Source organism: Stigmatopora nigra, chromosome 8, assembly GCF_051989575.1.
Source record: "Stigmatopora nigra isolate UIUO_SnigA chromosome 8, RoL_Snig_1.1, whole genome shotgun sequence".
In the NCBI taxonomy this organism is placed as follows: Eukaryota; Metazoa; Chordata; class Actinopteri; order Syngnathiformes; family Syngnathidae; genus Stigmatopora; species Stigmatopora nigra.
The window spans coordinates 11,678,708-11,690,881 of NC_135515.1; the positions used below are offsets into that span (position 1 = coordinate 11,678,708).

The window sequence follows — 12,174 nt, forward strand, 5'->3', positions numbered from 1 at the left end:
GTTTAGTTACTATTGTTTTTGTCTTGCTTTTTAACTCATTAAGTACCAAAGGTTAAGTCTTGTACATATCTTCGTGAATGTGAGGAACTGGCAGCTTTAATTCGCTGGATTGGACATGTATTGCCGTCAAATGGGTGATTTCAATAGCCATTTTTTTCTGAATACAATGGTCTGGCTGTGAAATAGTTAACCAATCACCTTGGTGGAAATTAATTATAGATGATTATGGATCTACACGGCAAACAAAATGCTGTCATGCAAACAAAAGCCAATATTTGATGTCTTTTGGGATAGAAGGTCAAGGATTTGGTATTGAAAAGGGGGCAGCATAAGATTAAATATAAGCCTACACGCAGTGTCATTCATTCAATTCTCTTGAAATAAAGCACAAGGTCCTTTTTCAAAACTAAGCGGTTCATAATCTCTATTCTGTCAGAAATGGGTTAGTTGTTGGTATGTAAACACTTGAATCTTAAGCATTTTATGATAGCCCTTCTGTACATTTCTTTACACTCCTGTGAACTTTTATGACCTTATATGACCAATACAGTATACGCATTCCAAATTGTAGAAAGATGAAAAACTGACAGCAATCTTGCGAGTGGTCTTCCAGCCCTTGGTTTGGTCTGACAGGTCGCACGATGTCATTAGCAGGCACAGCAGCATCGAACGATGGGTGATGCTTTTAGGATTATAGCCATCTGAACCCAAGGACACACACAAAAATCACCATGTCATTATTTATTTTTAAAGCGGTAACTCAGTGGATTGTGCCTGTCAAACTAATGCTTTACTGACAGGACTGTGCAATAATACAATATGCAAATTAGTTGAGTTAGTTTGCGGACTTTTTGTGGAAAAACATGACGCTATTCCATGATTGACAGGCACTCAGTCAAAGGTTTTAATGTCCTTGAATTGCTTGAGCAATTCAAAATAGACTCCGGTTGGTAGGCATTCAGTCAGGAAAACTTTAGATTGATTGCATTGACTCGTAACACATCACTGGTCAAGAAGTAATAGCCAATTATATTATGCAAAATGACAGTACATTACTGCCACTTCAAGTAACTTCAAGTAGAATTTGGAAGAACAGTGATACCTCGACATACGAGTGCCCAGACATAAGAGCAATTTGAGATACCAGTAGAATTTCGGGCAAATAATTATCTTGAGATACGAGACAAACTTTGATACACGAGCATACAGCGGACGCGAGAGGTTGCTCATGAGAACATCACGGGCACTGTCTTTATGGTCGTAACTCATTCATTTCTCTACGAGCACTGGGCGGAGCGTTGCATTTTTTTCAGTGTTTTCTTTTCCCGTTAGTCAGTGCGAATGACGGAGTGATTGCTAATATGAGAGAAGTAAATACTACTTCTCGTTAGCAAGTGGTCGTGCGTTGTCCTATTGTGAGGAAATTTGTGTGCATCATTTTGGGAATGTTTTGAAGGGAAGACAAAAGCAAACAATCCAATTTTATTTAAATGTATTTATGTTACGAGCGGGTTGCCGCGCAAAAAAGTCTCTTCCCAACCTCCCCCCGCTTTCTGTCCCTTTCTTTCTCTCTCCTTATGCGAAATCCATCTAATTTTAGTACTATTAAACACATTTTAGTACTATTAAACTACTAGTTATTTCTTACATTGTTAATATGGATGTTTTTCCAATCCAACATCCTTTTTTGGTGTTTTTTCAGATGGTTGGAACAAATTAATTTGTATTTAGTTCATTCCTATGGTAAACGTCCATTTGAGTTACGAGTAAATCGACATACGAGCTCATTCCCTGAACGAATTAAACTTGTATCGCGAGGTACCACTTTATAACAGCAAAATTATTTCCTTTACAACTGCAATGAAATGTATCTCTATGTGTGATCTGTTATGGTGTGTTCTTTTGTTAATTGCTTTGACAATGAATTAAGGGAAAATAATGAATGATGATATTGTCATAGTTCTCAGTCACTGGTACCCACCGTCAGCCATCTTCTGTAGGTCTTTGAATATGCGAAGATGGTGAGCCAGGTCAGTAGCCAGAATGATTTCTCTCATTAAATCTAGCATGCGCTGGTAGTCCTAAAACCATCAGAATGAGATTTTCCAAGTTTATAATTTAAAAATCGACACATGGAAATATCATTGTTTTGAGATAGTACCTTTCTGGAGAACTTTTCAAAAATGTTGCAGCCTTGGGTGTTCAGAATGGCAATGGCCTGGGCAAAATGATGTCTCTGTGAGGGTGAAAAAAATCGGTTTATTAATTCATGAATGAACATTCATTCATTTTCTGAACCGCTTTATCCTCACTAGGGTCACAGGGCGTGCTGGAGTCTATCCCAGCTGACTTTTGGCTAGAGGCGAGGTCACCCTGAATTGGAGGCCAGCCAATCGTAGGGCACAAGGAGATTAACAACCATAGACACTCATACTTAGGGGCAATTTAGAGTGTCCAATCCGCCTACCATGCATGTTTTTGGAATGTGGAAGGAAAACCGGAGTACCCGGAGAAAACCAGAGAACATGCAAACTCCATACAGGTGGACCGCCTTGGATTTGAACTCAGGACGCCAGAGCTGTGAGGCCGACATACTAAACACTGAAGGTGCCGGGCTGCCCATAAATGAACAAAGAAAAATAAATCAAAAGACGATCGTTTGGCTACAATAGACCAGTGGTCCCCAACCTTTTTCTCATTGTGGATCGGTAAAGCTCTTTCTATTTACTCGCGGACTGGCTCATGGGAAGGGCGACAACTTAATACAAAATTGTGTTGGGGCAGGGTCGGTGCACGAAGGAAGACACTGTTAGCAGCTAAATTGAACTTGCTTGGTTCTTAAACTATTTTGCCTCCGGAGAACATAAAAAATGGAATTGTCATCATATTGAACAATATAAAATACTGCAAAAACACTATTTACAAAACATTTGATCCAAGTCTAATGTCAAATAATTGTAGAAGGGCAGAATAAAATTTTCCTTCCATTAGACTCAATTTTCTATTTGATGTTTTGGGCTGTGTGTTTACCTCCATCACAGATCCTTCTGAGCTGTAGAGAGCAGCCAGCACAGATTGCTGAAAATAGAGACAATCAACAAATGAATAACACCCTTTCCTCGCATATGTACCATTTGAAAGCAACAAGAGCCTTCTTTACCCCTAAAACAAGTCTTTCATTGAATACTGTGAGCCTTTCTTAATGTCTCTTGAAATAGCAAGTGACTGGAGGGTTATACATGATGAGAGTGAAACAGACAAACATTCTTCCAATCACAATGACATTTCCTGTCTCATGGAGGTGAAATGCAATCCCGTAGAATATCACTGACAAACACCTCTTGTTTCAACTCCCACTCTTCGCCCAGAAGTGCAGATGTATTACGAGACTTCACTCTATGACGCACGATCAGTAGATCTACTATTTGTCCTTTTTTTTTTAACCCTCCCTGTGCGTCATCACATTGATTGTTCTTTATGGAGGAATCATATACTTAAGGGTCATTAGATAAGCAAATACTAACTGAACAAATGAATAAATGAATGAATGAATGAACGAAGTGCATCTTTCTGCCAAAGCATTACTAACAAAGTTATATAGGAAAAAGACCCCGCCCGGACAGCATCTATACCAGGGGTCACCAACTCTGGTCCTCGTGGGTGTCTCTCCACCAAGACACCTGAATAAAACAATCAGGATTGTTGTCAGGCTTCTGGAACTGTAAAGCTTGGTATGAGTTGATCATTTGATTCAGGTAGGAGGGGGAGGAAGATATTGAAAACAGACTGAATAGGGGCCCTCGACGACCATAGTTGGTGAGCTCTGATCGAGACAGTGATCTGGGACAGGCTGTTGAGCTTTGTTTAGTCCAGGGGTGGGCAAACTGGTCCTAGAGGGCCACTTAGGGTGCAAGTTTTTTCCTCAACCTATCCAGCACAAACAGTATATAACCAATGATGCTTACTGCAATCCACAGATTACACTTGTGGGACTTGTAGGATTTGTGAAAAAGTGTTCTCTTGATGGGTTGGAATTAAAACCTGTACCCACTTTGGCCCTTTGTGGAATAGTTTGCCCACTCTTTGTATGTTTAAAGCAAGGATCTTCCTTTGCTTGTCTCAGCAGATGGTCTTCACTGGACTGCCTGAAATTATCATGCAGGGTTTTGGATTTTTTTTTTTGCATAGGTGTCAAAACCAGTTCCTAAGGGAACCTACACTGATCAGGGCAAGATAATAAATCCTGCCACAATGCTGCAGTTTTTTGTTTTCCAATATCTCTGCAATATAATCAGAACAAATTGCAGTCTGTGTGTGAGTTGTTCTTTATTGCCTGATGTACTTCCCTTCAAAAGTGACTATTAAAACACACTAAGGTTAATTATAAAATGGTATAAATAATTTGGTTTTCACTGGGCGGCATTTGTGGTCCTTATGAATGTACAGAAAAACCCGAATTTCCAACTCTGCCACATTCAGCATGTTCTCACCGAGGCCACTTGGAAAGAATTGTTGGTCCCACGGTGGTCCAGGTCATGGCACAAACATGAGACAAAGAGAGCTAAAATCTCTATATCTCTAAAAGAAAGCACAAAGTAGAGGAGATTATATCATAAAGGACAACAAATGGTGACACTGCCAAAGCTTCATCAAAATGAGGATTGGAGATTTACTCGAGGTAGTTGGACAGCCCAAGGTTTTTGTAGAGCAGGTAGCAGAAGTGGGAGACTGAGAATGCATGCATCCAGTTGTGGTAGGGTGGGTCCCTGTAGCCTTTCTTGACCATTAGACAAAACCTGCTCAAAGAGTCTTCAGTGAGAGATTGTTCTCTTAAAACAACATTCAAAAAGTACGAGAGTTTGTGTGAGTGAGGGTTAGGATTAGTTCATAGGAGATGTTCCAGAATTGGAGGACATTTAGGCTTCTTTTTTTTAAATAGACCTGCACAATGCTGGTTTTCTCCTATATATTAATCAAAGAAAAAAAACAGCGCATGATTGGAAAGATTTAAACATGATTTAGTTCATATTTAACTATTTGGCATAATCACAGTAAGAGAGTTGCAAATTTGTACAAATCTAAGCTTTGTCTCAGGAATGGAAGATAACGGTTTAGTTGTTACTACTGATCAATAGGACTTTTTTTTTTGCTGCATTTTCTTCGCATATTGGCCGCATCCGCAAATAAGCTGTACCCTTAAAATCGTTGAATTTGACGATACCTCTTGTATAAGACGGCCCCTGATTCACATGTTTCACCTCCATATTCGCCTGATTCACATGTTTCACCTCCATATTCGTGGTTTTAATTTTACTGGACTTATTTTTGCGGAAAAGGTTGAATCCAATGTATCGTGTGATTATCAGTGCCGGAAGGCATTCGGCTCATATCTCAAGTTATTAATGTATATTTTAAATGTGCCAGTTAGAGTCCTCAGTCTGTTAGAACACCTTGCAAGAGTCTGACGGTCGATCTTGTAATTGTTGATGAAACCCATGTCTTCAAACATGCTGAGGACACACTGCAAACACAAACAAGACAATCAATGACTATACAATGAAGTCATTGCTTCTATTGTTTCAATACATCTTGCATCATCTTTTTTTCTGTCCAAAGCCGTTGCCAGTATGCTTACCATAGGTGTGGTTTCATCGGGTAGCGATCGCGGCGTGTAGGTGAACTCAGCAAAACACGAGTGAATCTGCTTTACCGGTTCAATCCCAACGATGAATAGCTTGCTCACCTCGTCTTCTGAAAGCTGCAGCGTAATTCATGTAATTAATTTTGTTGTCTAAGCACCAGGATTCAATACAATGTCTTTGCAAAATGTAAAGTTTACCTTCATGTGGTACTTCATCATTTCGTTGGCCAAGTGAGACCTGAACTGAGCTTCATGGACTTTCTTGTAGAGCAATGACTAAGGACACAGCAATCAAAGATTAATTTTTAGATTGTAAGTCGAAAACTATATCACAACAATAAACATCAACAGGTTTGACATTGGTTCTTCATTTGTTTTGTTCCACAGACTAGTTTGAATAGATTGGAAATGTGTTTTCCGACTCTCAATATCTAAGATTTATTTTTAAGCCTCACTTTACAAAATTAAAATAAGAAAAAAATATAAACAGCACTTACTCCGCCTCCAAATTGTGGCTATTACATAAACCTAAGTACCTCCAAACATGAGGGCGCTTGGATTTATATTCCAATGCAGTTCTAAGCCTTGTAATGATAATACACTGGTCTTGCTTAAATGATACAAGACAAATATAACTGGTATTTGCAATACTCCAAATCAGTCCATTCATCCATGATCCAACATGTCCTTTATTATGCATATACCCTCCAAAAAAAGTTTTTAAACTTTTCAGTTTAAATTGGGGAAAGGAAATAATAATATATTTCCAAAAAGCAATGGAACTAGAATTTCTCTTGTAACTTACAATTTTAAACATTTTCTTCGACACAATCTTGTTCACCTACATCAGGTGTGGTTTATCAGCAGCCCCATAAAGCTTATGGACTAAAACATAAAAGCCGCTTGGTTCTAACACGTACTGGAATCTCCCCAAATTTCCCTGGGGGCCATCGTTCTCTTTCTACTTGACTCGACTCAGCATTATACTTTCTCTGAGCCGATAGTGTTTGTCAGCCACTATCAATGTCCTTAGGTTCACTAACTAGTGAATTATAGCCGCTATCAAGTTGAACGTGTAAATACTGCAACTTTACTCAATTAAAGACCCATTCAATTAAAATAAAGTATGAAGAAGTTGTAGTACAATAAAATCCTAGTGCCACTTCAATAAAACTATGGAAGCGTGTGGACAGACTTACATGGGCAATGCTAATACCGCAATAGATGGAAAAAGCTGTAGCCAAATCCTCATCAAAGCGGTTGAACCATGGTCCGTTCATTTTATTCACCAACTCAGCAACCCCGATCACCTCTGGGAAATATTGAAAGGGATTATGGGTGGATGAAAGTCAGATAATGAACATGCATGTGAATACAGTAGATGAGCAGGAATGTTACTAATGAAGATGGATATAAGGAAGAACATGAGAATACTTTCAATACGTGTATTAAATTGCTGCCCGGTGGAAGAGTGCTTAGCACATGCGCCTGGGTTCGAATTCAGGTTGCGACCTTTCTGTTACGAGTTTGAATGTCACCCGCGGCTTGAGTGGGTTTTCTAGGGGTACACCGTTTTCCTACCACACCCCAAAAGCATGCATGGTAGACTGGTTGGACAATAAATTGAGTGTGTGCATGAAGGGTTGTCCTTTTTCTCTGTGATTGGGTGGCAACCAATTAATGGTGCCCATAATTAGCTGGGATAGGTTCCATCACCCATGCGACCGTTGTGAGGACAAATGAATGAATAAAAGAATGTGTTATAAATTGAAATCTGCATTCCAACTACAAGTCCGTTCTGCAGTTTGTATTACTAACAAAAATTACAATACATCAAATCTATAGTTTTTTTACCTTCCAAATCAAACTGTACTTCAATGTCGAATATTCATTCATTCATTCAACTGTTTATCCTCATAAGGGTTTTGGCGAGTGCTGGAGCCTATGCCATCTGACTCCAGGCGGGGACACCCTAAATTGGTGGCCAACCAATCACAGGGCACAAGGAGACGGACAACCATTCACTCTCACACTCAGACCTAGGGGCAATTTAGAGTGAACAACCAGCCTAGCATGTATGTTTTTGGAATTTGGGAGGAAACCGGAATACCCAGAGAAAACCCACACAAGACAGGAAGAACATAGAAACTTCACACAGGAGGAATGACCTGCCACTGCCGCCAAAAGCCAATGAAACAGTCTCGCCAAGTGTGACACACCCATATGTGAACCAGTGATGGATTTCTCTCCAAATGACAGACCAGAAAAAAATAATTCAAATCAAATCTTCGCGCTCCCCAAGATCTCGGATAAAATGAAACGGGTTGAGCTGAGGAAAAAGACTTCTTCATTTGAACAGATGATCCAGAGGCTTATATACGCTCTCACATAGGTTGAGCTAGCATCACTGAATTCCTTTGCAGATTCACGGAAAGAGTGAACTCATTAAGATTCATACGACTTACTAAACTCTTTGTAACATTCAATATAGTCATTCCTTCATCTGCTCCAGTGGAGCGGTTATTTGATCTGATGGAATTATAAATAATCCCAACAGACATTGACGAAATAACAGACTGATTGAAAAATTTTGAGGAACATTTCCTCATTGATGAAGACTCAGTCTTTTGGAATCATTAAATTGTAATGTGTTTAGGGTAAATGTTAGCAATAAAAAACTGCCATTGGGAAGAATTCAGGGTATTTAATATAAAATAAAGTATTTTTATACTGTTTTACCGTACAAGCACACAGTTCTCAATCAAACATACTTAAAGTGAGTTCTGCACCTAGGACCTAGTCAAGACTTATTGCCACTTTGTACCACTCACTCACCCATGTTGACTTCTACTTATACTACATACTTATTTCTTATGTTGACCACTTATTTTTATATAAACATGTATTTATTATTTATGCATCACTACTATATATTGATTATCTATGTGCTTGTTTTGTTTGTTGAGTCCATGGACTCAGCAAGAGGTGCGCTCTCAAGAACTTGGCGCGGAACGTCAACTGAAACTCCTCAAAGCAAGCTCCAGGAGGTATGCTTGGCTATTCTTTTAAAAGTTTTTTTTTCATAGAATGAAAAGATGGACATGTTTTGTTTTATAAAAAGAATAATTCTGCTACAGATGACAAAGTAATCATGATCAGACTCTCATCATTGATCTTACCATTGGTCTCATCTTTGATTGGGAAGCAGAGAATGTTGCGAGTCCTGAAACCGGTACTGTCGTCTACACCACGGTAGAAAAGAGGATGGGAGTAAGCGTCTTTAATGTTCAAAATTTGTCCAGTGGTCGCTACATGGCCTGCAATCCCCTGATCTGCTGGGATGCGGAATTCTTTCTGCACCACAAAAACAGAAATTCAAACATGAAAATTTGAACTATTAAAAAAAAAAATATATATGTATATATGTATATATATATATATATATATATATATATATATATATATATGTATATGTATATGTATATGTATATGTATATGTATATATATATATATATATATATATATATATATATATATATATATATATATATATATATATATATATATATATATATATATATATATATATATATATATATATATATATATATATATATATATATATATATATATATATATATATATATATATATATATATATATATATATATATATATATATATATATATATATATATATATATATATATATATATATATATATATATATATATATATATATATATATATATATATATATATATATATATATATATATATATATATATATATATATATATATATATATATATATATATATATATATATATATATATATATATATATATATATATATATATATATATATATATATATATATATATCATAGTCATATATGTTTTGGACATACCTCTTCATCACTAACCACACCCCCATCAAACACTTTGGCCACCAACTCATGGCTATGGCGATCCAGCAGGAACACTGAACAGCTAAAAGGCAGACAGTGAGGTTCAGGAAAGAATAATGATAATTTATTCTATTTCACCTCACGCCATTTTCAACCTTCATTAAACGAAGCAAGATAGCATTTTGCAAAAGAAGATAAAGACATTCACGCTGTTCCTTTACATGCTGACTTACATCTCTGCACCACTGAGGTTCCTGGCCTCCACTATAATTTCCTGTAAGAGCACTGACACATCATCTGTAAGAAAAAAAGAATGACAGGACGAGAAGGAGTAAAAATAAAATGGGAGGGGAAATTAAGGCAATTAAAGGAGTAGATAAACAAAGACAGGTAGAACCACAAGGCACGCTGATTCATTTGTACAAGCTGATAAGCTCTATTGTTAATAGGGTCCAATGCAAATAGGTGCTATTTCTTTCACAAACAGATTGATCAATTCAGTTGGAGCGGCAATCTGGATGGTGCTAGCAAAGATTAATTGTACTCTTGGTGCTTATACTCTTTAAGACACTTGAAAAGTCTGAAGCTTTCACTTTTCATTGCCTCCTGATTTTATGGCTGCACATCCCTGTAATCAACTTTGCTCCATTACATGTGCCGCATGTTTCATTAGGTGATCGCTTAACTATATTGGACGTTTACTAGGGAAGTCATCTGTCACTGCCGACTAGATACTGTCATGAATTCCAGAATTTGCCGAATACGGGATGAATAAAGTTTTCTAATCTAATCTAAAACAGGGGAATAACATTACCCAAGTGTGTGAAGAGGTTCTTGGCCACTTGCAAGAGTGCCTATGTAGAGAAACAGTGCACATCAAAATCGTTTTAGATAGAATGCTCATGTATAATAAATCATGCTGACAAAGTGGTTCTTAAAAGATTTTACAGAAAGTACCACCTCAAAGAATACTTAGCAAAATTAACTAATTGGTTGCCAATAATGAAGCTAAAATGTACAATCCACTTAGATTTTAGGTTTGGCAAAATCATTCACTGGGGTTCAAACACAAACCTGTATGTTTTGTTCATGTGGAAGGAAAGCGAAGTACCCAGAGAAAACCCACACAAGCCCGTAGAGAACATGCAAACATCACATAGTGATATGATTTGGGGACCAATCATTTATTGCCTGTCAAAGTGGCGGCCAGGGGGCCAAATCTGGCCCGCCACATCATTTTGTGTGGCCCAGGAAAGTAAACCATGACTGGCGTCTTTCTGTTTTAGGATCATAAATTTAGAATATTAAATTTCCTGATTTTCCTCCTTTTAAATCAATACCTGTCATGTTTTTAGTTCAAAAATCATTTTGTAAAATATAAAAATATAAAAAAAGCTATAATAAACATTGGTTTAGATCTTTAAAAAACAGAACATTCAGGGCTTTTCATCCAGTTCTTTTAATCCATTTATTAAAAAAAAATAGAAATATTATATCTAAAATGGCCCTCGAACCAACCCAAGTCTGACACCCTTGATTTAGTGTGTTTCATGGACATGTTACCTGGCATTCCACTTTGAGTTTCTGTTCCTTCTGGAAGGCCAATGTTGAAGTGAGGACTGTTGAAGTGTAGCAGAAACAGTGCTGGATGGCATACTCATCCGCCTCTGTGTGTCTGTGAGGAACATGTGTCTATTATTAAATGCACTTTTACTAAAGTCAATAAAGATTCAGAAAAACAACCCACGAGTTGGAGAAAAAAAGGAAATTTTGAAAACAGATTCATTTTCTGTGCCACTTATCCTCACATGGGTGATATCCCATCCAACTATGGTCACCAGGTGGGGAAAACCATTCATGCTTACACACAAAAACCACGCACGCCCGGGGAGATCAAGCAAACTCCATACAGGAAGGAAGAACGATCTTAGAATTCTGATAATTTATGATGACCTCTTTTCCATTGGTCTGGTTTTTTAGAAACATCAATAATGAAATTATTTTTTTGTATCTTCAATGCGGACTAAATGTATCTTGTTACAGCAGATTGATGAAATAATGTGAGCACTATATAGGACAATGACATGTGTATTTGAATAGCGTGAGTGTAAATACATAAGCGGCTTACTAATGTAGACTGAGCAGTGAGTATGCTTCCATGTCTAATCATGTCTGGAAAATGAAGATTGGGTAGCAGATTAAGATGTAAAATCATTACCTGCAGTTTCCTTTTCTAGTCTAAAGAGGGCAGTGGCTTATTATTGCTCGAATGTTAAGATTTAAAGACAAGCTCCAGGGCTTTCTTGCCCTTAGCGGAGATTCGTGGGAAACCTGTGAAAAAAAGGAGTAATATCTGGCCTTGAGCAAGCCTCTGATCAAGTGAAACAAAGTCAACTCCCACAATATACACAGGCCTTTTTGAGGTGGCTGACACGTGATGGAACACTAAACAAAGTTCTTGATTGTGTTTCTCCGTTTTTCCTTCTTTTTTTAAAGGCGTATTATTTTGCTTTTTGAGAAAATAGCCTTGAAGCACATTGAAAAGTTTGAAGGCCAGCAGGACTCTGCTTACAAAGACCAGAAGTTGCAGAAAACACAAAGAGAAACACTTACAATGTATATAA

General features: G+C 37.4%; 1 protein-coding gene across 2 annotated transcripts in view; it reads right to left on the bottom strand.

Moving 5' to 3' along the window:
• Nucleotides 1-12,174, bottom strand: part of pde2a (phosphodiesterase 2A) — a 165,865-nt gene that overhangs the window by 5,444 nt on the left and 148,247 nt on the right. For both annotated transcript variants that reach the window (XM_077723204.1, XM_077723205.1), the window contains exons 14-28: nucleotides 11,114-11,225; nucleotides 10,365-10,404; nucleotides 9,784-9,847; nucleotides 9,551-9,632; nucleotides 8,821-8,995; nucleotides 6,841-6,953; nucleotides 5,840-5,917; nucleotides 5,636-5,758; nucleotides 5,451-5,521; nucleotides 4,674-4,796; nucleotides 4,491-4,578; nucleotides 3,031-3,078; nucleotides 2,162-2,236; nucleotides 1,982-2,081; nucleotides 589-701 (exon numbers count right to left, since the gene is read on the bottom strand). In XM_077723204.1, coding sequence (XP_077579330.1) covers nucleotides 589-701; nucleotides 1,982-2,081; nucleotides 2,162-2,236; nucleotides 3,031-3,078; nucleotides 4,491-4,578; nucleotides 4,674-4,796; nucleotides 5,451-5,521; nucleotides 5,636-5,758; nucleotides 5,840-5,917; nucleotides 6,841-6,953; nucleotides 8,821-8,995; nucleotides 9,551-9,632; nucleotides 9,784-9,847; nucleotides 10,365-10,404; nucleotides 11,114-11,225 — 1,405 coding nt within the window. The remainder of the gene's footprint in view (nucleotides 1-588; nucleotides 702-1,981; nucleotides 2,082-2,161; nucleotides 2,237-3,030; nucleotides 3,079-4,490; nucleotides 4,579-4,673; nucleotides 4,797-5,450; nucleotides 5,522-5,635; nucleotides 5,759-5,839; nucleotides 5,918-6,840; nucleotides 6,954-8,820; nucleotides 8,996-9,550; nucleotides 9,633-9,783; nucleotides 9,848-10,364; nucleotides 10,405-11,113; nucleotides 11,226-12,174) is intronic.